Source organism: Manacus candei, unplaced genomic scaffold (genome assembly GCF_025592945.1).
Source record: "Manacus candei isolate 608988 ecotype Guabito, Panama unplaced genomic scaffold, ASM2559294v1 h1tg000014l, whole genome shotgun sequence".
Classification (NCBI taxonomy): Eukaryota; Metazoa; Chordata; class Aves; order Passeriformes; family Pipridae; genus Manacus; species Manacus candei.
Genome location: NW_026138062.1, coordinates 36689130 through 36712491, shown reverse-complemented (window position 1 = coordinate 36712491; position 23362 = coordinate 36689130). Strand labels below are relative to the sequence as shown.

Here is a 23362-nt window from a genome sequence, read left to right as displayed (position 1 = left end):
GTTTACCATCCTTCTTTTCCGTCTTTTAGTTAATACAAAGTCTTTCACCTTCCTCTGGTGGTATCGCTAAACCCCACGTGTTTTCCTCCTTCACAGTCAAAAACCTTTGATATGCCATCTTCTTCCTCTTTTGTTTTCATTATACCCAGTTCTTCTGTTCTGGAACCAACCAATTAAACCTGTGGAGTTTCTTTGACTAGCTCATTCTTCCCCTAGTTTAGTTTCTGCTGCGTTGTTCCTGTCTTTGCAACTCTTTACTGCTTCTTCCAATTTTATTCATTATCTTGTAAATTATTTCTTTTCCACTGCGCAAGACTCTGTGCCTACATCTATCCTACTCTTTTTCTCCTTGTTATCATTTTGTATTTTCCTCTAACTGTCCTCAAAACATTTTTATCCACACCATCTTTGTTGCACAGACCTGTCCAGAACCTGCTGAACTCAAGGGACGTCCCTTTTTGTAGTTTCTCAGCCCTTTGGTTGAGCCCCCCTCAGTCCAACCCATTGATTTCTCTCCATTTCTTCAAATCCTTCGTTAAGTATTCACTTCTTTCATGAAGCCTTTCAGTGAGAATTGGTCTGAGGAAGGTAGATGTACATTAAAATACATTTTCTTCGTTTTGAAATTTCACCTGTAATCTGTATTTTGTGAACTTATTCAGTGTTTGACATGTGACTGTGTGTATTAGATCTTGCTTGGAGCAGAGACATTGTTCTTCCAATTTAGGGCTGAGCAAACGAAAGTCTGCAATAGTATTTATAGAGAAATTGAGGTTTGTCATCTTTGTAGAAGTTTGGGGGTTTGTTTGAGTTTTTTCCTTTTAATTGTAACAATATTTATTAAAATAACATTTAGAGTAAATAAGGCAATGGAAATGTGTTGCCAAGTCCAGACTTTGTAATTAATGTTTACTGAATGAAACCCATTTTTGCTCCTTACAGATGGAAGACTTTTAATAACGGTGTTCTTTGGTGTAGTAAATGAGCATGTTTGTATTTGGCTGTATGGCATGCCCTGCTTTTTAAGTATACCAAGTCAAACTCGAAATGTTTTCTCCTAGGACAAAATATATGTCATAAAAACTTTGTTGTAGCAGATGAGATTGAAAGCTTGCCATGAATGTGAAAAAGAGATTGAGAGATGAACAGAATATTTAAAGTGTCTGGAACACTACTGTGGCAAGAGAATGTTAATCTGATGTTGTCTGGGCAGGAGGCAGCCCTTGGAGCCGACACATTCCTTGGGGCCCCGCTGCTAACTGAGCTGCCAGCACAGTGTTTACAGCAAGATGCAGGGCTAGGATGGTCTGTATACATGAACTGTGCCTGCCTGCCATGCAGACAGCACGTGTCAAATATACCCTTCTCATTAGAAGCAAAGTCAGCGTTGTGTTTAACCTTGACAGTACGGAGCAGGTGGATCACACTGATATATTGGTAAGCACACAGACATAGGAAATGTCCCGTATACCCTGTAACGGTGTTTATATTCACTGTGCTTATTTTAACTCCAAAATGTGACTGTAATTTATAAGCAGATGAAATGTCAGCATTTGAAGCAGAAATATTTTCAGGTGTTTACTCCAAAGTAAATAAGGCTGTATAGATTTTTTAAAAAACATTAACACACACGTGTATGGACACAGTGTCCATTGTGTTTTAAAGACCACTATTACAACTGAGTACTGTATCCATCATGAAAAGATGGTTTCATCCAAACCTTGTTTGACAGATAGTAGTAGCTAAATTGATGTTGTTCTTGTATCATGATTTCACAGAATATAACAGCATGTTATTTGTCTTCCTTTTTTTTTTCTGTTCCCCAGACAGTGGTGGTACCAAAGGGGAAAGACTGAGTGCCAAACTAAAAGCTTTGCCTGGAACAAATGAACCCTATGAAAGTAGAAGCAGTAAAGAAATAGGCAAGTGGACATCTTAGGCCTTCTTACTTTCCTGACCCTCACAGACTGGAAAAATAAGGAGAGAGGAAAACATAAATTATTGGAAGAGCATGTAAAATTAGATATTTAGGGAAACACTTTCCTCATTAAAATGAGATTTTAGCTTCATTGTTCAGAGCTCACTATAAAGTTGTAAATATTAGGAAATGTGGCTCATTTATTTCATATTACTTTCAATATCTGTCTTCTGCATCTTTTAAATCAGTTTCTGTGGGTCTGCAGTCATGAAATCTTCAATAAGATTGAGTTTTCAAAGGGGTTTAAAAACTCAACTCCATGTGGAATGTGGTACTTCCTAAAAAGCCGTTCTTTAAACAAGTAATCAGGCTTGCTGTTCCTTGCACTTTTCCAAAGCCTTTTCCTCACTGTTATATAATAAAGAGAAATTTATTTAAAAAAAAAAAAAAAAGAAGGGGGGAAAAAAGGCTTCTATCACTAGCACTCAGGAACTTCACTCTAGTGCCCTTCATCAGTTCCTAAATGCAATATTTTGTTCTCCTTTAGTGTTCATATGCTCTTTCTGGTCTGCATTTCAAAGACACCTTACAGATGTGTAGTGCTAAAACCCAATCTTGTGTTTGATTTTGTATGTTTGAAACAAAGCTAAAATTACTTGCAGGTAACCATTTCAAATGTATTTATTTAAATCCCAGATGCCTCCTACATAGATCCACTTGGCCCACAAGCAGAAAGACCAAGAACAGCAGCAAGAAAAAGAACTGAGGAAGATGACTTTGCTGATGAAGAACTAGGAGATGATCTGCTTCCAGAATAGCATATGGGCCACTCAACATTTTTTTTAATCCCTGTAAAAGTTTTAGCTGAAAAACTTTCATTCATTATGATTTTGTAGTAGATTTTGATAAATTATTTGGGAAATATTTTGGATATATGGTACCTTATATTAAAAACCTGTATTTGAAATTGTGGTATCTTTTATAATTGATTTTAAAAAAATAATGGTTATTTTACTCATGCATAAAATCTACACAGGTACTAAAACTCATTGCAAACTATATCAAATGCATGAAGCTTTTCCTTTCAGAGATAGATATGATGATCATATGAAACACAGAAGCCTGTAAAATTTCACCTTTCAGTGTGAAATACCTCAAAGCAGTGCTTACAAGGTTGAAAATGCCATATCCTTCATCCAAAGCCAGAATTTATTTAAGGCCTGTGAACTGACTTTCTGAAAATGTTGAATGTGACCTTGGTCTTCCTTAAGGCCCCAGTTCAGCAAAGCACTTAACACTGATACCAAGGAAAGCATCTTAATTTTAGTCTATGCTTAGCTGAACTAGGGCCATTTTGCAGTCTCTTGGCAACCTCCTTATTGGTCAGAGTTGGCAGCATTTCAGTCTAGTTTGTTCAGAATTCCTAAGTAGATTGCAGCTTTTGAATCTTAATATTGGAGACTGTGGCACTGACTACACAGTGGTAGCTTTCTACAGCCCAGGCTGAGTATGGGCAAAAATGTTATTTACAGAAATCATCATTTTGATATGAACTGAGCAAGTCTGACCTGAAGTTACTGAGACACAGTAAATTCCTTATTTATATCACTTTTGGGTGATAAAAATACTAGTTGTGTGTTCAGAATTTCCTAATAAATATTTGAAAAACTAGTCCACTGAGGTGGCTTGTTTTTAGAACATTAGCATGAGTTTAATAGTTAGAGTTTGGTTATTGTACTTTGAAATGCAAGGATTCAGTCTTCTAAAATTTCCAACACTGGTGTTTCCAGTGCTTGGTGTTGGTGCTCAGACTGTTTCCCAGCTAGTGACACTGGAGAGGTCTCTTCATATCTTCACAAAAGGTTCCTTCCATGTTTTAAAAATATCTGCCCAGCCTCATAGTGTGTCTCTACAAGTGGTCAGGAATGTTGTCCTGTGGGGTTTATGGTACAGCTAATGAGCTACTTCATATGTACCTGCTTCCCATGGTACTGGTGCAGCGCTTGACCTGGGACTGCACCAGCTTCCTCCTGGAGGGATGAGCAGAACATATGCAGAGTGGCTTATGAACATCCCGAGGAGCTCATCAAAGGAGAGAGACACAGAAAGCTATGGGGTCTGACCCTTCTAAGGGATGAAAAACAACACAAGAAGGATGTGGATGGCACCTGTCTTACTTCTCCAAGTCGTCTTCTTGCCTGCTCCTCAGTCCTGCTGTATCTATTGCTCTGGTCATGGAATGACATATTCCTGGATGTCATAGTAGTTCTTTTCTGTCAGGCTTAGTCTTGGAAGAGCTGGACCCCCAGGATGCAATGTGCCAGGCAGGAGGGAGCATTTTCAGCTACAGACAGCAGTGGTATGAGATATCTGACTTACTCACAGTGAGAGGAAATACTTGGGACCATGGCAAGGAGCATAAATGAACCTGTGAAACAGTGCAAAAGAGAAGACAGACAAGATGCTGTCATGGCGTTCTAACACAAAAACATTTGTGTAGAGCATCTAATCAAACACTGCAATCACACAGACATGTCCATGATGAAGTGGTAGGAATTACTAATAACTTGGGATATGGTTCACAAGTTAGTGAGTGTAGAAACACTCCTGTGGACATCAGAGAGATTTTGACCAGCAGCAGTTTCTTGGTTCAGTTTGTCCTAAGTAACTGTACATTATGTAAAATCCTGTGAATTACAAGGAATTGCACTTTTGTTCCAGTCCTGCACAAACTCACAGGCACTTCTGGAACATGTTGTTTCCTATGCATAAACTCCCAGGAACTTCTGGAACATGTTGTTTCCTACAGCATGAGGATCTGATTATATAATGCTCTGGGTTATAATGTATTTGCATGTTATTTTGTAAGTGCAGTTGAGCTCGTTCTGAACTGACAGAAAGCCATGTGATCCAGCTCCAACACCAGAATAATCAGTCCCACTGACAGTCAAAGTGATGTAGCCCAGGTTCATCTACTTCAAAACCATGTTAACTGTGGCTACATCTCTACTGGAATCGCAGTGTTGCCAGGGCAAGCCCAGAGCAGAGGAGCTGATGTGTAACTGTCTGTACTGTAAGGCCAGTAGCACAGGGGTGCACAGGAGTACAGTTTTGGACCATGACAAATGATCTCCCAGACAATTGCCTTGCATCATCCAAAGGTGAGCCTGGGCCAGGAAGCATTCTTTGTAAGCAGTTTCAGTGCAACTTCCTTCTTCTTTGGTGTGAGGCGTTCTGTGTGAGGGAACACAAGATGTGACATCCCAGCTGGACCCAAGGCTGAAGAGTGATACTTGATGGGGACTAATACACTGGAATCTGTAGAGAAAGAAGCTGCAGGAATGTCCAAAGTGCTGTGTCAGTGTGTTGTTGGAGGGCCTCAAGCTGTTGGTAGGTGAACACACCTGCAAGATTCAGACAGCTCAGGTCTCGAAGGAAGCATGGCCAGGCCAGTGGGGTGTTGTGTTTAAAATAATTACCTGTGTTATATGGGATTATTGTGCTATGTTGATGTGATCATACTGCCCCTGTCCTGAAGATTGGTTAGCATTTAGCTCAGGTGCAATGAGTTACATTGCCTGCTGCCATGTAGGATGCCCTTAGTCTTGTGATAAGTCTCAGAAACCACAGGAGTGGAAGCACTGAATGAGCTAAATAATTCTACCTTCATCCCAGAAATTCAAACAGAAACATTTCCTTGGGTTTGATTGTACAAAACAGACTCCATCTCCAGAAGCCATACTGTGGGCATGTGCTTCCAGCAACATTTAAGCCCCAATTTTGTGTTTATATTCTTAAATCAGTAGATCAATCATTTAAAATTCCTGAATAAATTTTAGCAAATACAATAGGACTGCTATTATATTAATTTATTCTTTTATATTAGAAGAGTAGCAGTATTAAACCTAGGAAAATGCTAATCCTCTTGAGGAACTGACTTGTGAGCTATTTTAGCTTGTATTATCATGAAAAATGTATTGGTCCCAATATTAAACAATCTTCAGTTGACCTCTCAGACTTGAGATCTTCCTCAGGATTTGCTGGATTTAGTTACATATAAAGTTGCCTTTCTCTTTACATGTATGAAAAATGTACAGTAGCCAAATGTAAATGATTACTTGGGTAGTCATTTATTTATTTATTTCTAAACAAACCTAATCCCACAATATCAAAGTATTCTTAATCATGTATTTCATGTTTTACTTTGAACATTCTTCACTACAGATTACATAACTCATTACTTTTAAAAGAAACCTATTCTAGAGTAACATGGAAATTAAAAGTTGTACAAAGAAAAGATATATAGTTCATAGAATCATGGAATGCTTTTGGCTGAAAGAGCACTTAAAGATCATCTAGTTCTAACCCCCATGTGTAGAGGGGACACCTTTCACTAGACCAGGTTGCTTCAAGCCCCATCCAACCTGGCCTTGAACACTTCCAGGAATGGGGCATGCACAGCTTCTCTGGGCAACCTGTTCCAGTGTTTCATCACGCTCACAGTGAAGAATGTCTTCCTAGTATCTAATCTAAACCTACTCTCTTTCAGTTTAGAGCCATTCCCCCTTGTCCCATCAGTACAGGCCCTTGTAAGAAGTCCCACTCCAGCTTTCTAGTAGGCCCCTTTATGTACAAGAAGGCTACTCTAAGATCTCCCTGGAGCCTTCTCTTCTTCAGGCTGAACAACCCCAACTCTCAGCCTGTTTTCCAGCCCTCTGTTCATCTTCATGGCCTCCTCTGGACTTGCTTTAACAGGTCAATGCAGGGCACCCCAGAGCTGGATGCAGCACTCCAAGTGGGGTCTCATAAGGGCAGAGTAGAGGGGCAGAATCCCCTCCCTCAACCTGCTGGCCATGCTGCTTTTGATGCAGCCCAGAATACAATTGGCTTTCTGGGCTGCAAGTGCACACTGCTCGGTTACATTGAACTTCTCATCAACCAACACCCCCAAGTCCTTCTCCTCAGGGCTCTCAATCCATTGTCCACCTAGCCTGTATTTGTGCTTGGAATTGCCAATAAATAGATCTGCAGGTATTATGAAGAAGTGCCGTTTCTCTTCTTGGTTCCTTTGCTAGCATAGTCTGAGACTGTTAGAAATTAATTTAATTTGCTAGGCTTTGATTGTTCTTGATGTCAAAGGCACCTTTTTGGTAGAAAGGCTATTTTTAACCTGTTTGCTCCTTGGTTTCCACCTTTGCAAAATGAAGTCCATTGAGGATTCTTCACTTTGCAAGAATTTCACTTTTGCAATGCTGAATTGCCTAACAACTGTAAATCTCAGTGCTGAGATCCTGCTGTAGAAGATGTTATGCCATGGAAGCTGCAAAGTGGTATTACAATCCTTACAAGTGCAGGGAAGATGAATGGGAACAGAACAATTTGGGTGACAGGTTATCTGCAAACAGAATGTGAAGGAGACGGGTATCTTTGGGCAACAATTTAATTCTCTGAAGATTTATGCCTACTGGTGATGGCAGCTGAATGTTTGGTCCACTCACAATACAAGTTGTTCAACTTTAAGGTCTATATGATGATTTTTTAAATGTTTTTCAGATCATTATTTCAGATAGAGACCGGATCTCATTAATGTACACACTGCTGTAGCAGGATGGGGATAAACATTTGGAATATGCCAGTTTAGGGCAGTTCTGCCATTGCTGTGACAAGCACATTATGTGGTATCATTAATAATGCTTGTCAAAATAATGTGATTGATTTATGTGTGAGCCAAAGTATCTGGAATCAGCTATCATGCAAGGGCGGCTATGGAAGACAACAATCCCAACCAAGAAAAAGTCCTGACAAGGTTGCTTGTTGCTCGTTAATGTGTCTGGAACAATGAAGACACAAACCTTCTGTGTTTTTCATGAAACACACGTCAGTGTTTAACATGGCATGAAATGCTCTGATGGAACCACATCAGAAAACGTTTCTTCTTATTCATACCAACTCACTAAAAATGTCTGCCTTATTCTTGCACAGGTTAGTTTTCTTTTGAACATCCTGATTTTCTCATAGCAGGGTTTTGTAGAACTGAAATTCTTATTATCTGGCATTGATCACTATGGTGATAATCTCAGGAGAGAGGCAGATGCCACTCCCAAGTATAAATGTTGAATGACAATTACCAGAAAGAGTATTTAGAATATTATGTAAAAGTGAAAGAAATACGTTTCCTTCTGTCTCTCCTATAAGTGACAAGTTTCTCTTCCCCTTCTTCTCAAAATTTACTCTTTGTTTTGGTTAAAAAGGGATAATATAAGGGGAATAAAGGAGGATAAGAGATGGTAAGGCACACCATGAAGGTCACCAGAATCCAATAAAATAGAATGTGAAGATTTGATCAGGCTATAGATTAAATGTTTTCATATAAGGAGATGAACTGCTATCTTCATTTGTAATACACTTGGGTCAGGAAACTGGAAAGTTAAAGATAATATGTTGTTGGAACACTAAGGGGAAACACCAGAAGCTTGGGACACTATCGAGAAGAACACTTATGACTGGAGGCTGGCAGGTGAGGGAGGGCTGAGAGGAGAGGGCAGGGAGGAGGGCAGGGAAGGGAGGGCTCCTGCACTTCCATGAGCAGGGCGAAGGCAGGGGGTGCCTTTGGTGCAACAGATGGTGGCTGTTCCTCCTTTGTCCTCCAGAACTGGAGGCTCACCCGAGGACATGACCAGACCATGGTCCACTCCTTTCCTCCCCCACTCAGCCAGAGAGATTTACTACTTTCTACAAGGACACTGATATAAAGATAAGGAATTGAAAATGATACCAACTTCTGGCACCAAGCCCAGTGATGTAGTGGGAACGGGATGGTGGGCAGCAGACTGGCAATGGCCCGTGTCACTGTGGGGATGGTGACATAGCCAGCCTGCAGTGGGTGTCTCCTGGATGCTTGTGAGATTTGGCACTGGTAGCCTTGGCATGAGGCTGAGAGGACCACAGGCAGGGAGGCAGGGGCTGCCCATGGCAATGGAGGGTTGCTGCTCCAGCTGACCCTGTTGTCAAGAGCATGGGCTGGATGTTCTGTGCTCCCATTGCTGGGAATTTTCAGCTGAGGCTATCAAAGGAAAACATCTCACTGCCCCGCTTTCTCTTAGCAAACAGCATGAGCCATGGAATTCCCTATAGATTCACATACAGGTGCATATGCCTGTTATTCTGAAATCATTGATTGAAATATTATCATGTATTGCATCAAATTCAGGACAGACTTTGTATAAATAAATATTTTTTTCCAGTATTTAATTACATAGATGTTTTAAGCCCCCCTCAAATTCTGAGAAACTTACAGATCAGCTCCAATGACAATGACACTGGTTAGTAATTTCTCGAAGTCAGAAAAGAACCTAATTTGCCAAATGTATTAGTGAATTTTTTATAACTCAGATGTCTCTGGGGTAGAGTATGCCACGAGAACTGTCATTGTACTCTTTCAGATCCTGTGTAATAGAATCTCATTTGCTGCCCTTCTGTGATTCTTATTATTTGAATCAATGAGATTGTTAATAAGACAGTACAATGCAAGTAATGTACAGAATTAGAATATTGCCTAAATAAGACTCAAAGCCTTAAATTCACTGGCAATTTGATGCTTGTGCCATTGTTTTCTCTTCATCTGCTCTGATTTTTTGAGGCAGACCTCTCCCAGAAAGGCCAATATAAAGGAAGTGCCTAAAATTCCTTTTGGAAAACCAAGTGTGACATCCTTACGCTATTCAGAAAGCACTGAGAAAAGATATCGGTTTATCTACAGAAGAGTAATATAAAAAGATCTGCTGTGATAAATATTTGCCATGTTACCACACATATCACTGGAAGATGCTGAAGTAACACAAGGCCAGGTGCAGCGCCGAGCTCAGGAGTTAGACTGTACTGAGTTAAATGGAATCTGCCTTGCCCCAGTCTCTCACCTGAGGATAAGACTCCAAAGGAAAGTTTTTAATTCAATTTTAAACAGTCCTTCCTCAAAGTCAAAACCTGATTCAAATCCCACACAGTTCAAGGTTAAGACACTACTCATAAGTGATACTAACCTGTGATGCATACAGTACCAAAATCACTAAAAAATCACAGTTAGACTTAACTCAATGACTTTTCAGAAACCATGAAATCAAGTCACTTCATGATGAATGCCAGTTTGTTCTGTTTCAATTCCAGTCTGGTCGGTGAACCTGATGTCTTGTATTTCTGTGGTACAAAGCTGGGGTTTCTCAGCCCTTTTATGATTTATGATTCCTATTTTCCCTCATTCCTGATCAGTATTTTCATATTGACTATCCTTATACTAAATGCCTCAATAGATGTACAGGGCTTTAATATAGCACATGAAACATTTGATTTAAGTAATAAATTCTCAAGGCTGTTTTTAATGCTGACCAGTTCAGTGTACCACATCTTTAATGATCCAGAGTACTACAGATGCTTTTTTTTGTAGGTTGTGCCAGAGGCAATAAATACATTGCATTATGTGTTTTTAAAAGTACCAGCAAGCCAGCACAGAATAGATGGAGAAGTCATTAGAGGTGAGACTCACCTCAACGTCATCTAGATGTGTATCATGCAAGTTTCTCACCTTCTGAAGTGGCTCTTCTTCCAGTGAGCAGAGTGACACTGCAGTGGGTGTCTGCCACAGGCCACCTGAGCAGGAGGAACTGGCGGATCAGGCTGTCGCACAGACAGCTCCAAGCGACCTCACCTTCGCCAGTCCCAGTCTTCATGAGGGACATCAACCACCCCAGTGCCTACTGGGGATGTTTCAGGAGAAACGCGCCAGAGGTGCTACCAAGTCGGCGATCCCACACCGCTACGAGGGACAGTGCCAATTGCTCTAGAGTGACTGGGAGAGCCCGGGCTGCAGCGGTCCCTTCCCCAGCTGCAGTCACACAGCCAGGGCTGGGCTATTTCCAGCTGTAAATCCCCGCGTTTTTTCACATCAGCCTTGACCCTTTGGCTTTGACTGGGCCAAGTCCCCCTGGCTCTGCCTCACTCTCGAGCCCTGGACGCCAAGTGTCCCGGCGGGGCCAGGTAGATCCCGGCCCTGCCCGTGCCGCGGGCGCGGTGTGAGGGAGCGCGGCTGCCGACGGCACCGGCGGGCTGCAGGAGCGCTGGGCCGGTGGCCGGGCCCGGGCCGCAGCTGCGGGCGGACCGAGCCCGGCCGTGCCCGCGGGGCTGTGCCGGGGCCGGGGGCAGCGCGGCGGGGAGCGGGACAGGCCCGCGCCCGGCGTCGAGCCCTCGCCGCCTCTCCGTGAGCTCCGCCGAACATGTTCCTGGCAGGCGAGGCCAGGGGAGATGCAGTGAGGCGCGGGGCACTTTTCCAACAGCTCCTCCGCCGGGAGAGCCAGTGGCACGGCGCGGCGCCGCAGCCCGCCGCCTTTCGCGGCTCCCTCGAGGCGGAGCAGCCCGGCCGCCATGCAGCGAGGCAGGGTAAGGGCTGAGGGTTGCGGGCCGGGGGCTGCGGGGCGCGGGTGGTGCCGGCGGGTCGCGGTGCTATCCCCGCTGACGGCGCCGTCGTTGCAGGTGCGGGCGGCGGCGGCGCTGCTGGCGCTGCTCTGCGCGGCGCTGCTCCCGCTCCGCGCCCAGCCCGCCAGGGCGCACAAGCAGCGGCCGGCGCGGACCCGGAGCTGCGGAGAGCGGCCCGAGGAGCTCCTGGAGCAGCTGTACGGGCGGCTGGCGGCGGGCATGCTCAGCGCCTTCCACCACACCCTGCAGCCCGAGCCGCCGGGCCGCCAGCACAACGCCAGCTGCCCCGCCGGGGGACGCCCGGCCGCCGACAAGAGGGTCCGGCTCCCCGTCAACCTGCGCAGCGCATCGCCCTGGGCTTACAGGTGACTCCGGGAGCCGCGGGAAGGGGGGTCCAGCTGCCTCAAGGGGACTTTGCGGGCTGAAGGGAGCCGGGCCGGTGTCCCCGTGTGGGGCCGGCGGCGCCGGGATCCTGCGGCTCTCCCTGCGCGGTGCCCGGGGGGTGATTGGAGGGGCGAGGGGTGACCGCGGCACCGAGCAGCAGCCGGGAGCAAAGGTGCTAAAGTAGACGTCTAGGTAAGGCGATATAAGGTAATTACGTAAAAACAGCTTGTCTGAGGAATACGTCTAATGGGCAGAAAGAGAAACGAATGAGGTGGAGTGAGCCGTGAGATGCAGCTCACACCCACCCAGGAGCACAGACCACCCCTCAGAAAGTTGCTTGGGGAAATTGTCATATATGAAGTTCACTCAGAGGACCCTCAGCAAAGAACCGCGGCCAAGGAAGCACCTCCTGACTCTGTAGCAGCCCCAGGGGGGCTCAGATCTCTTCCTGAGATGTGACTCCAGAGGCTCTGCTGTTTCTAAAATACATGAGCACACTCAGTGTTCATGTTACATACAGGCAGAGCCGTATCTTCACTTACCAAACACTCCCAAGGGATTGCTGTCCAGTTTGCTGTAGGAGCGTAGGTAAGGAATGAGTACAGCAGTATTCTGCATCTGTGTTTTCAGCCTATGCTTTGCAAACCTCCTTCCCCTGAGGTGGAACAGAGGCTCACAGACTATTTTTAAGGGGGCGTAAAAATAACTTAGTAAAGTAAATTTGAATTTAGGCTAATTAATACACAAACCAAGGGTCTGCATTTCTACAGGGAGCTATGGAAAAGCTTGGAAACCACTTATCTAGAACACTAAACCCAGTGTGTGATCACATTCTCAGAAGACGATCAAGCCTTCTGGTGGTTTGTCTTAGTAAGACTAACAGAACTAAGAGAACTGAGTTCTCTGGTTTCATCTTTCTGTAAAGATACTGCAGACAATAGGAAGGTAAAACATGCCCATACTTAAAAGGAACTGACTTTCTTGCTACTTTCTGTGCATTATCCTTCCCATATGCTTTGATGCAGTTACCGTGTATTCAGCAAACAAATATCTCCTTGTTAGTGGTCTCCAATAAACATTCATTCTGTGGCATGGGTTTTGCCCACTTTTAGTTTAAGAAGTAATCCTACCGAGAGAAAAATGGTTTATTTGCTCAGTAAGTTTTTCATAAACAAAGTATTTTTAGTAATACATTTTCTCTAAGCAGACTGAGGATTTTTAAGCCACCTAAGCGTGCACAAAGCAAGTATGAGGAATGTAACACCTACCACTAGGCTCAGGTAATTTTTATGATGGTTTTGCCAAATATTTGCTATCAGAATCAGATATATCAAGTATTGCTATCAGAAAATTGTTCTTCTGGTTTGAAAACAATGCCTTCCATGCTTACATCTCGTTAGGCAGGTGTTTATTTTCAGCTGGGCCTCTGAATAGGCTTAATTCTTAACAGAGAACCAGCTGCTTTTTGGGGCTTGGCTTACAAAAAGTTTATCAAGAAGCTGTAAATCCACTGTACTTTTCATCCAAATGTTTTCAAACAAACCACCAACCATTCACATACAAGTAACATGATGACATCTCCAAGCTAGGAATTTTGAAAGATAGTGGGGGAAAAAGAAGTATACTATTAAAAGCAAAATCTAAAAATATATTTAGGTGAAAAACTGTTTCTCTAGGTTGAAGAGAACTGAGCACACGGTCCAGTTAACAGATCCCATTTACAGCTTTTTTTTTGTGACTATGGTTTTACTGTATCATTAGTGTGCATTGAGAAACCAACAGACATTGCAAGATTTGTAATGAAAGTGTAAAACATAAGATTGCTAAAGTGCATTAGCTATTCCAACCTGCTATGTCATAGATTTTGAAGCTAGATATGAAGATCTGTTTTATTCTACTGTCTTCACCCAAGTACTCTGGAAGCAAGCTCCCTCATCCCATTAGAGCTACTGTGTATCCTTGATAAGCACATGCAGCTCTCCATTAAGAACCTGCAAGTGATGTTACATGACACTTGGTCAATGGTTAACCGATTTAATTTACACAGTCCCAACGATTTCTTCTCCATGGCTGGGGTGTTAATCTGAAAAACTGCTTACAGCTGTCTTCTGCAATACAGAACCTTCTTGACAAGCCTACTCACATTTAATTCAATCTTTCCTCATAAATTTCTCCCCTTCACTGATTCATTGCTGTCTCCTGAACTGTCTTCTGAATCACTGAAATTGTTTTAGTAGTGAAATAAATTCACTAAGTAGACTGCTCTTGTACACTATAGGACACTGCTCAAGGGCTGGATTCGACTACTTGAAATTTGCATCAAGATGCCTGCTCCGTTTTGGTGTGTCTCACAGACATCCTGCTCTCTGACTTCTTTTCTGCACCTAAAAACTTACAGTGCAATTCATTTTTGCTCTGTGCATAGAGTCTCTCTTTTTGACCTGCATTTTAATGTCAGAGATATCTTATGCTGTTTCTACGTCTTCATTGGTGTTGCAGCAGTTCCCATTGTTACCATCTGCAGATTTCATTAACATAATGTTTACACACCCGATTCCAGGTCATTAATATTAAAGATATTAAGTCTGGCTCTACTTACCTTCCCCTGTATATCTCCCTAGGCACCTGCTCCCAGCTGTTTTAACACTGCTGTTTGTAATTCTTCTGCTCAGATGACTGTTCAGTTAAACTGAATTTTTTTCATATCAGCATTTATGAGAAAGAATCAAATATATTACTCAGAGATCTGTTCACCCCCCTGCATTGCCTGTATCCCAAGTTTGTCATTCTAAGTGTGGAAGAATTAGGTTTGACTGGCTTAAAGCTTAGATAATCCTTATGTAGCTTCTTTCCTTATCTTTGTTCTGTGCTTACTATTTATTTTCCATTACTTGGTCTTTTAATTTGGTTATACAGAAATCAAGACTTACATCATTTTTGGCTTGCTGCAACCCAGAGATACAGGGGTTGTACATGGATTGCACCACAGATCCATCTGGTCCCCAATCCTGCTGCTAGCAGCAACCAACAGGTGGTATTTAAAGCTAAAGTTAGCAGAAAAGTATTCATCTGTCTGATACTGAAATTCCACCCTGATGGCCACAGGAGATCAGTATATAACTCAGGGCACAAAGTTTAATCACATGAATTGCTCTTTACTCTGCAGAGCTATAAAGAGACAGCAGAGTTCCCTGAAGGCAGTTAGGCATGTTGGATTTGTTCAGCAGTTCAGGAAGCTGACCTAAAAATTACCCAGTTTTTTTTAAAAAAAATAAAGCCAGCAGCAGAAGCTTTGCCATGAAATCATCATTTCATGAAATCCATCAGGCAGACTGTGTGCCAGTTTGTGGCACCCATCCAGGAGCTGCTTGTCCTTTTTAGCAGCATTACTAAATGGACAGTCAATGATATCCAGAAAGCCTGCTTGTACAAGGAGGTTCTGCAAGGGTCATGGTCCTTGGCTACTCCTATGGTTCAGAGTTGCTTAAATAGTATTAGTGATGTGGGCTGACCTACAAAACTCTGCCAATAGCACAGGATGGGTGCTACTTGTTAAAATTTACAGAAGCCATAATCATGGTGAATCTTTACCAATGCAAGCTCAGCTCTACAGGTGCACAGACAAGATTCTCATGGACAAGAACCATTATAAAAAGGATTAATTTTAAATGCATATCTAAGTGTTTGCAGGGTCTGATCATAAAGCTCAGAGTAATTGTTGAAAAATCCCACTGAAGTCAACAGCATTTTTACAGGTAGTCTTAATTTGTGCTTCCATTCTTGGGGCTGCAGAGCATAGGTGCCATTCATTAATCAGCTGTACACATCACCTCTATTTTTATTTTCTGTTTTCTTAAGGTTGTAATAACAGTCATAGCCATTTTGTAGGAATACATTGAGTCTTCTGCAAACACACCTCTGCGTGACTTTAGCAAAAATTCTTTATGTGTATTCAAGAAGTCATTCACGTTTCTAAATTTCCAAATCCCATGGTTTCCGTGTCTGCCTCTGGGGCCTAATCCTATGTATACTAAGGGTTATTTACAGAGATTTAACTTTTATTGTTAGTGTTGCTCTGATCATGAAATCTCACATCATCCACTCCCTCTCTCAAACATTGCCTAGCTTGTTTTTTTATTGATGTTCAAAAACCAGTTTCACTTTATAAGCATCCTTGGTTTAGTGTTCATTTACATAAAATTTACTAAAAGTAATACAGACAAGTCTTTTTTTACTGGTAAAAGCCAAGCATGTCTGCAATGTGTTTGAAAAAGAGGTCTTTCCTTTACATAATGCTCCAGTGGTTTTCTAGAAGCTTATCCAAGACATTTTTCAGGACTTAATAGTACTGCATGGCACAGTGTGCATATCCCAAAGATACAGCCAAGGGAAAGAATACAAGGGGTCACAGACTGCCATCCTTTTCAGCTGAGGACATGTTCGTACAGCTCTTCAGAAAGTCAGTTATAGCATTAGGCTACTCTTTGCAAGCACTGTATTTACTACCTGTATATAAAACAAACTAACTGTGAACAAAAGAGCACCTGCTATAGGAAAATAAATGTCTTGCCAAGAGGGGAAAAAAAGTTATTAGCTCTTAATCCTGTAAGTATTTTGGAGTGTAAAGGAAGGGGATGATGATCTGCTTATTAGACTTCTGATAACATCCAGCTGTTAGCCCAGTCCTGAGTCATTTTCTGAAGAGTCAGCTGCCTGCCCCCAGCACAGCATCTCACTCCCTGGATTCAGAAGCTTGGAAACTATGAAGTGATAATATTATTAAAAATACTACAAGTGAAAGTAGCAGCACAGGACAAGACAGATAAAGTCTCTGCAAGAGTTTTACTTCTGACAGAAACTTTTGTCTTGAGTTTCCAGGCTTAGAATGTAAACGGCAGGAAGTTTGTTTTTCACTGGGAGCCCTCAAAGCCCTTGTAGGGTCATAAGGAAAAGCAGCCTAGTCACACTTCATTAGCAGTTCCAGTTCAGCACAAATCTGCTTCGTGTTCCAGCAGACCAAAACAGAGCAGCCCAGCAGAGCTCCCTGCTCCTGTTGCTTGTGAATCAGGAGCACTGGTGAGGCAGAGTTAGCCTTATATACCAGTGACCCGAGTTCACAGACAAGGGCAAACCTCATAAAAATGTCTGGGCTGTCTAGTTTGCAGCAGTGGCCACAGCAAATGACACAAGGCTGCAGGGGACAGCTGGATGCCAGTGAAAAGCTGCACTTCTCTGGTCCTCCACCACTCTTCTCAGCTGCATCCATCCCAGCTGGGTGTATCTTACACTACACATAGGAAGGAGTCAGTGGGAACTTGGAGCATGTGTTTTGTCTGGTTAGTTAACCTCAAGAAAAATGCCCTGTTCTAGAGGATGTAAAAACATGACTTGTAAGTGTTTGGAGTAATGGAAAGGCATCAAACTGAAGCAGCTGAGGCAGTGGTCATTATCTGCACAGAGTGGTCTTGTTCCATTAATGCAAACAGAGGAAACAGGTCACACAACTGCATTTATCCAGCTAGGTCATTGGTGTTTCTTAGTGGTTCAGACCCAAGTAGGTCTGGGCTGCCTAGAAAGATAAAAATAAGGCTTTAGTTATATGGCTTTGCCAAACAGGTTTGTGCTGAAGATGCAGTACCTTGGATATGGCTCCAAATTTTAGTGACATTTGAGTTAAGCTATTAACTTCAGGAGGCATTACTTAGTGCCTGGATCTGGATGCAAAACCACATCTATATTTTCAATCCATCATCCTTCCAATTCCCCACATGATGGAGTAGAGGTGTCTACATCAAACTTAGTAATACAAGAGATTTTTTCCTTGGAAAGTAGAAAACCATGCCACAACCACACCATCCTTCCAGAAAAGCCCCCAGTTTATACCTGACTTTTTCCATGTGGGAATTTGGAGGGGAAAGTTTGTTGTAGACCATGATTCCAGTGTTCTTCTGTTACTAGTGAAAACTCTTATGTTTGCATGCAGAAGCATGTTCATGCTTTCCAGTAACATCATAAACCAGGTGCTAGAGATAATACAGTAGAGGAAATACCAATGACTTGACATATGGTGTGTTTAACAATGTACCACTGAAATTACTCACACTTGAGTTTGAAATGGGAATGTATCACAGTAGAAAGACCTGTATTCCCCTTTCTTCCCTTCTACTGGCTACCAGACATTTATTTCACATTGATGTGAGATCCTGTAACATGAAGGTATTTCCTGGGGAAAGTAAACAAGTATAAATGGAACAGAGAAGCTTTGCAAAAAATATCTGCAACATTGCCGGTGTCTGGCTATGAGAGAACTGGACAGGTTTTTCTGTGAGGAAAACCAATTCTTTAAATATATATATATATAATGGCCATTATATGTATATTTAAAAAGTCTCTTTTCTTTGATGACAGGATAATCAAGTTTGTGTTTGGCCAAAGCTGTGATTCCAGGTTTCCTTTAACTTGATAAACAGGTGACGATTCTGAAAAGGGCAGCTCCCTTCTGCCCCCATCAACAGCTACTTGTTCCCCCTGGCTTGTTGGTGTAGATCTCTGTGTATATGTGGCAAGATATACACAGCTTTCAGTGAAGTTACTTTTTAGTTGAATGAGTTCTTTAATCAATCCTGTGACCAGAAAAATATCGGCATCAACCCAGGGGTGGGTGTGAGAGGGAGAGCCAGGCTGCCTGTTTTGCAAGTACAGATTTTGTTGACTAGCAGTGACTGCAGTCACAGCTTGAAGCAGACTTATGCTGCTTCTTCCACAGCTGAAACCTCTTCTCACCTAAGAGATGACCTGAGAAGATAAAAGGCTAACGCTATGATACCCAAGGAAGTGCTGCAAACCCTGGGAAACATAATTTAGAAATCACTTTAAATCTATTAAAATTTAAGATGACTTTAAGATCTATTAAGACATCCCACCTGAAGCAGTGCATCCAGCTCTGGGACCCCACCATAAAATGGATTAAGTCCAGGGGAGGGCCACAAAGATGCTCTAAAGGATGGAGCACCTCTCCTATGAAGACAGGCTGAGAACCTTCAGTATCTATAAAAGGGGCCTACAATAGAGTGGGAAAGGGCAGGTAGTGATAGGTAAAGTAGTAATGGCTCCAAACTGAAAGAGGATAGGTTTAGATCAGATACTGAGAAGAATTAGTAAGTGAGGGTGGTGAGGCACCGGCACAGGTTGCCCAGAGAAGCTGTGGCTGCTGCATGCCAGGAAGTGTCCAAGGCCAGGCTGGATGGGGCTTTGAGCAACCTGGCCTAGTGGAAAGTGTCCCTGGCAGTAAGGTTTGAACTAGATGATCTTTAAGGTCCCTTTCAACCTAAACCATTCTATGATTCTATGGTTCTATTGTGGTTTTCAAAATCAGTTACTTTAAAATGGCTGTGGGAAAGGGGTATTGTATACTCAGTATTTTGTTTTATCCCATAAATAATTATCTTGATGACAGGTATTTGATTCATTTTTGTTATGCAGTTGCCTTACTTCATTTACTGCATGGTGGTTCTATCCTGATCCCAAGTAGAGGATGGCTTAAAACCCAGTGCAAGAATTTTTACTGTTCTTACAGCAATTCATGGTAAACATTACAGGATTGACCATTCTCTCTGGTATCAAATCTTTTTTACTCAAATTTTTATCCTCAGCTGCTGTGATTTACCACCCTAACATGGGAAATTATTGATTTAGTTTTCAAGAAAAAAAAATGCTCCACTTCACTGTCAGGAAAATGTATCAAGTAAAGAGGCAGCAAAGTATTGCAACGGAGCCTCTGGGCAGGCTGGGGTTCTCTGCTGGAGCTTTTTAAGAATGGGCTGGACAAACATGGGCAAATACATCTGAGCTTGCCCCATGGAGTCACAGATGACTTTCTGATGTGTCTTCATGCTCTCTCCATGCCAGCATCAGCCCATAGGACACTTCTGCTGTGCACTGTGTGCATCTGACCATGTACGGTGTGAAAGTAGGAGCGGGGGAAAGGGCAGAAAAGGGTTTCCTGTTATCTGACAGGTGGGCACGTGATAACATATGTGAGGTTGGCATCCTCCCAAAGCAGGGATGGGCCCTGAGGGAGGAGCACCGGCTGTGCTTCTGGGCTGAATGCTTCTCCAGTCAAAGAGAGCCATCATCCCTCCCCAGCTGGACAGCAGAACCAGTGCTGAAGCAGGGCTAGTTCTGTAATGGTGTGACAGCAGAAGGTTATCTGGAGGAAACCTGAAGGTACAAAGAGGAGAGTGGCAGGCATAGGAGTTGAAGGTATTTTTAAAAATCCTCATTTTCTGGAGGTGTAAACATATTTTCTAGAATAAGGGCACACCATTCTAATAATGTACAAGTTACAGCCATGCCTGGCAATTACTTCCAGTATAAGCAGGAAAAGCAGGTAAAGAACAAAGCAACAAATACATCAGCATCACAAATAAGCAGTGTGGCTACACACTCCAGTATATGTACTCTGCTGTGCACTTAGTCTTTTATTTCGTAAAACAAGCAGACTTTATCAGCTTTTACTCTCCTTGCTAAAAGCAATGGCAATAGGTCAGCTAGGATCTGTGTGACCTGAGACCATAGTGTCACATCTTTGTTTACGCATCCAGCAACATCCAGAGAGGAATGACAGAACTTGGGCTTTGCTGATCCAAGCTGTACTTAGGATCATAGAACCATTAAGGCTGGAAATGACCTCCAAGATTATTGAGTTCAACCTTTGACCGATCACCACCTTGTCAACTAAACCACAGCACTAAATGCCATGTCCAGTTGCTTCATGGACACCTCCAGTGGTGGCGATTCCACCTCCCTGGGTAGTCCAGTCCAGACCTTGACAACCCTTCCTGTGCAGGAATTTTTCCTAATGTCCAACCTGAAGTTTAGATTAAAAGCTTTGCTTCTACTAATAAGGAATTTCTAGAGATAGGGCATTAATAAGCAAAAAGAAAGGGAAAAACAACAAATGATGAAACAACAAAAAATAGAGGCTATACTCTTGAAGCTTTGAGGCAATGCTTTACTTCAAAATGTAGCAGGTCAGGGCAGAAAAAACACTGACATTGCAGTTTATCTCAATGTGGGCATGAAAATACTACTTTTCTCTGGTTAGAGGAAGAGACAGAGGTGAATTAGAGAAGGAAATACAGAATTCTGCTTTCAAGGGGAAGGCACCTTTAAAACTCCAATAGTAGGGAGGCAAAAGCTATTGCAGAAATAATAGTACAATTCAATTCTATTTAAATTATTAATCTTTAAACATCATGTCCTGTTTTTAACAAAATAATGTTAACAAGGATTTGTACCAATTTTTGAAGAACTCGAGGCAGATCAAATGCCCAAGTGTCCTTTTTAATGCTCTATTTACCCATTCAGTCCAAACCACAAAACTTATTCTTCTTAAACCCCTGAATCTCACAATTCAGAAAGCCAAATGCTTCATACTTCGTGCGCACTGTAGGACCTGATCAGTTCTGTTAGTTGTGCATGGTTTTTTCTTTACACTTTACAAATAAGAAGCCAGACACCAATAGCCACAGCTATTTTCCCCGGCAAAGACAACAAAACCATGATATAATTATTATAATTAAATAATAATAATAAATAACATTATATAACTCCAAAGGAATATATCTATTTTTAGAGGTACTAATGAATCTTTATTTGCTTTCCTATAGAATTTCCTATGATCCCACGAGATATCCCAAATACATCCCTGAAGCGTACTGTCTGTGCAAAGGCTGCCTCATGGGGATCTTTGGGGAGGAGAATTTCCACTTCCGCAGCACCCCCGTGTACATGCCGACCGTCATCCTGCGCCGCACGTCCTCGTGTGCCGGGGGCCGCTACGTCTACACAGAGGATTACATCACCATCCCAGTGGGCTGCACCTGTGTGCCTGAGCCAGAGAAGGAGGCCGAAAGCGTAAATTCCAGCATAGATAAGCAAGAGGTGAAGCTGCTGGTGAGCCAGAACAAGCCCTCATCAGAATGAAGAACATATTAGGAATCGTGTTACAGTCCTGGCCTCACCTTCACATTTCACCACCTCAGGAAACCGCGACACAGCAGCAAACACATTGACTTGCCCTCCTTTTCTGCTTACAGTTATTTCAGTTATAAGATGGAAAGTTTTGTCCAGTCACTCAGATCATTAGAGATGGTGATTCGTATGAAGAACTTCTTTAGTTCATGTACACTTGTTTAGTGAACTTGTTGAGTTCATTGTTGCAAATTCCAAAGTTGCCTTTTTTCTTTTTCTTAGAGCAGAACATTTTATCCTTGCTTATTCACAGTAAATTTTAGATGATGATGCAATTGTAAGACATGTTAACTATTATTATAGCAGGCTGCTGGTTGTAGATATTTTTAAAGAATCTCTTATACTCTTAAGTACCCTTAAATAAAAATCACATAGCTGCTGGACATGTGCCAAATCAGCAGTTAAAAGGATAATTTCTCAGGCTGGGAGAGCCTTCCTTTACATTGCATAAACTCCAAGCAGTGTTCTTGGCTCTTACATCTTTGGCTATTTAAACACTACAGTAAGGAAAACTTTGCTGAGTTAGAGTTATTAATGAAACAATATTCTATGTGTTTGCTATTTTTAAACTTGCCAAATTGCTAAGGGTACAAAAGTGTTGAGAAAAAACATGCTAGAATATTGTAAAACTGCAGCAGACTTTTCTGATGTGGACTAAATCTAATTACACAGAAAATATCAGTTAGAAAAAACACACTTTGGGTCCCAAGAATTCTGTATTAGATTTCATCCATCACTAACTGCTTAACTGTTTCCTGTGATAAAACTGTATCTGTACAGTTGAAAGGCCAAAACCTTTTTTGTGTTAGGAGAGGAGATTCCCCACTAAAAAATAAGTACAGAGGATAGGCTCCATCTCAAGTACACTGCAGGTGAGTAAGCAGGCTAGGTCTTAACTTCTAGATGCTACGAGAAGTTTATTGAAGTGAGTCCCAGTCCAAACAATTTATACAATTACTGTTACTCAGTTTTCCCTGTGCCACACGTAACAATCACCTGCAAGAGCTGCTAGTCCATGGAAGCACCATCTTCCATCTGTGCAGCTCAGTGCTGATGGAACTTGATGGCAAGCCCTAAGCAGAAACCCTGGATAAACAAAAATTTGCATTTCCAGAACAAGAGACTGAATGTTGACTCAGTGTAGTGAACGAGAATCAGGAATAACCAGGCATGCCTTGCACAAACATAATTCCTCAGAGGGCCACACTCGCCAAAACTGATCAACCTCTGAATGCACAGCAGAGTTATCTTTTACAGTTGAAGGAGCATGACTGCAATATTTTTACAGAATAAACATCCTATGCAGCAATGCATTTGCCACATCAAGAATCTCAAAACTGGCCTTTAATTCATAGTGGAGAAAGTCCCTACACTACATAAACACACACTTTGGAGTGTTGTTGGATGAAGAATGGAAAGACTATGAGCTAACCAGAATTAACAAGTTAAACAGAGAATGAAAGTCATACAACAACTACTTATCTTGGTGCACAATTATGGACTGTGCTCTCTATGACTCAGTCTAGCATAACAGTATTTTTTCAGTGCAATTTATGTAAC

General features: G+C 42.2%; 2 protein-coding genes and 1 long non-coding RNA gene across 5 annotated transcripts in view; 2 read left to right on the top strand and 1 right to left on the bottom strand.

The window, feature by feature from the left end:
• IFT88 (intraflagellar transport 88) overlaps nucleotides 1–3561 on the top strand; it is a 45457-nt gene extending 41896 nt beyond the window's left edge. For 2 of the 3 annotated variants that reach the window (XM_051779117.1, XM_051779116.1), the window contains exons 25-26: nucleotides 1827–1922; nucleotides 2615–3559. In XM_051779117.1, coding sequence (XP_051635077.1) covers nucleotides 1827–1922; nucleotides 2615–2736 — 218 coding nt within the window. In that variant the 3' untranslated portion in view covers nucleotides 2737–3559. Of the gene's footprint in view, nucleotides 1–1826; nucleotides 1923–2614 lie in introns of all 3 variants that reach the window. The other variant, XM_051779118.1, reaches the window with a different exon arrangement.
• LOC127467329 (uncharacterized) lies at nucleotides 2249–11023 on the bottom strand. The gene is made up of 3 exons (XR_007903069.1): nucleotides 10497–11023; nucleotides 3895–4346; nucleotides 2249–2326 (listed from the first exon to the last, which is right to left on the bottom strand). It is a non-coding gene; the product is annotated as an uncharacterized LOC127467329 (long non-coding RNA).
• Nucleotides 11024–11164: 141 nt separating this feature from the next.
• On the top strand, nucleotides 11165–21758 carry IL17D (interleukin 17D). The gene is made up of 2 exons (XM_051779147.1): nucleotides 11165–11748; nucleotides 21439–21758. Exons 1-2 carry the CDS (start codon nucleotides 11333–11335, stop codon nucleotides 21752–21754), a joined length of 732 nt encoding a protein of 243 aa, XP_051635107.1. The 5' UTR covers nucleotides 11165–11332; the 3' UTR covers nucleotides 21755–21758.
• The last annotated feature ends 1604 nt before the right edge of the window (nucleotides 21759–23362 follow it).

Bases quoted from the DNA above. Each gene is read 5' to 3' on its own strand.
- IL17D (XM_051779147.1), top strand. From the start codon at position 11,333: ATGCAGCGAGGCAGGGTAAGGGCTGAGGGTTGCGGGCCGGGGGCTGCG. The intron at 11,749-21,438 runs GTGACTCCGGGA...GCTTTCCTATAG, and splicing joins GCATCGCCCTGGGCTTACAG to AATTTCCTATGATCCCACGA.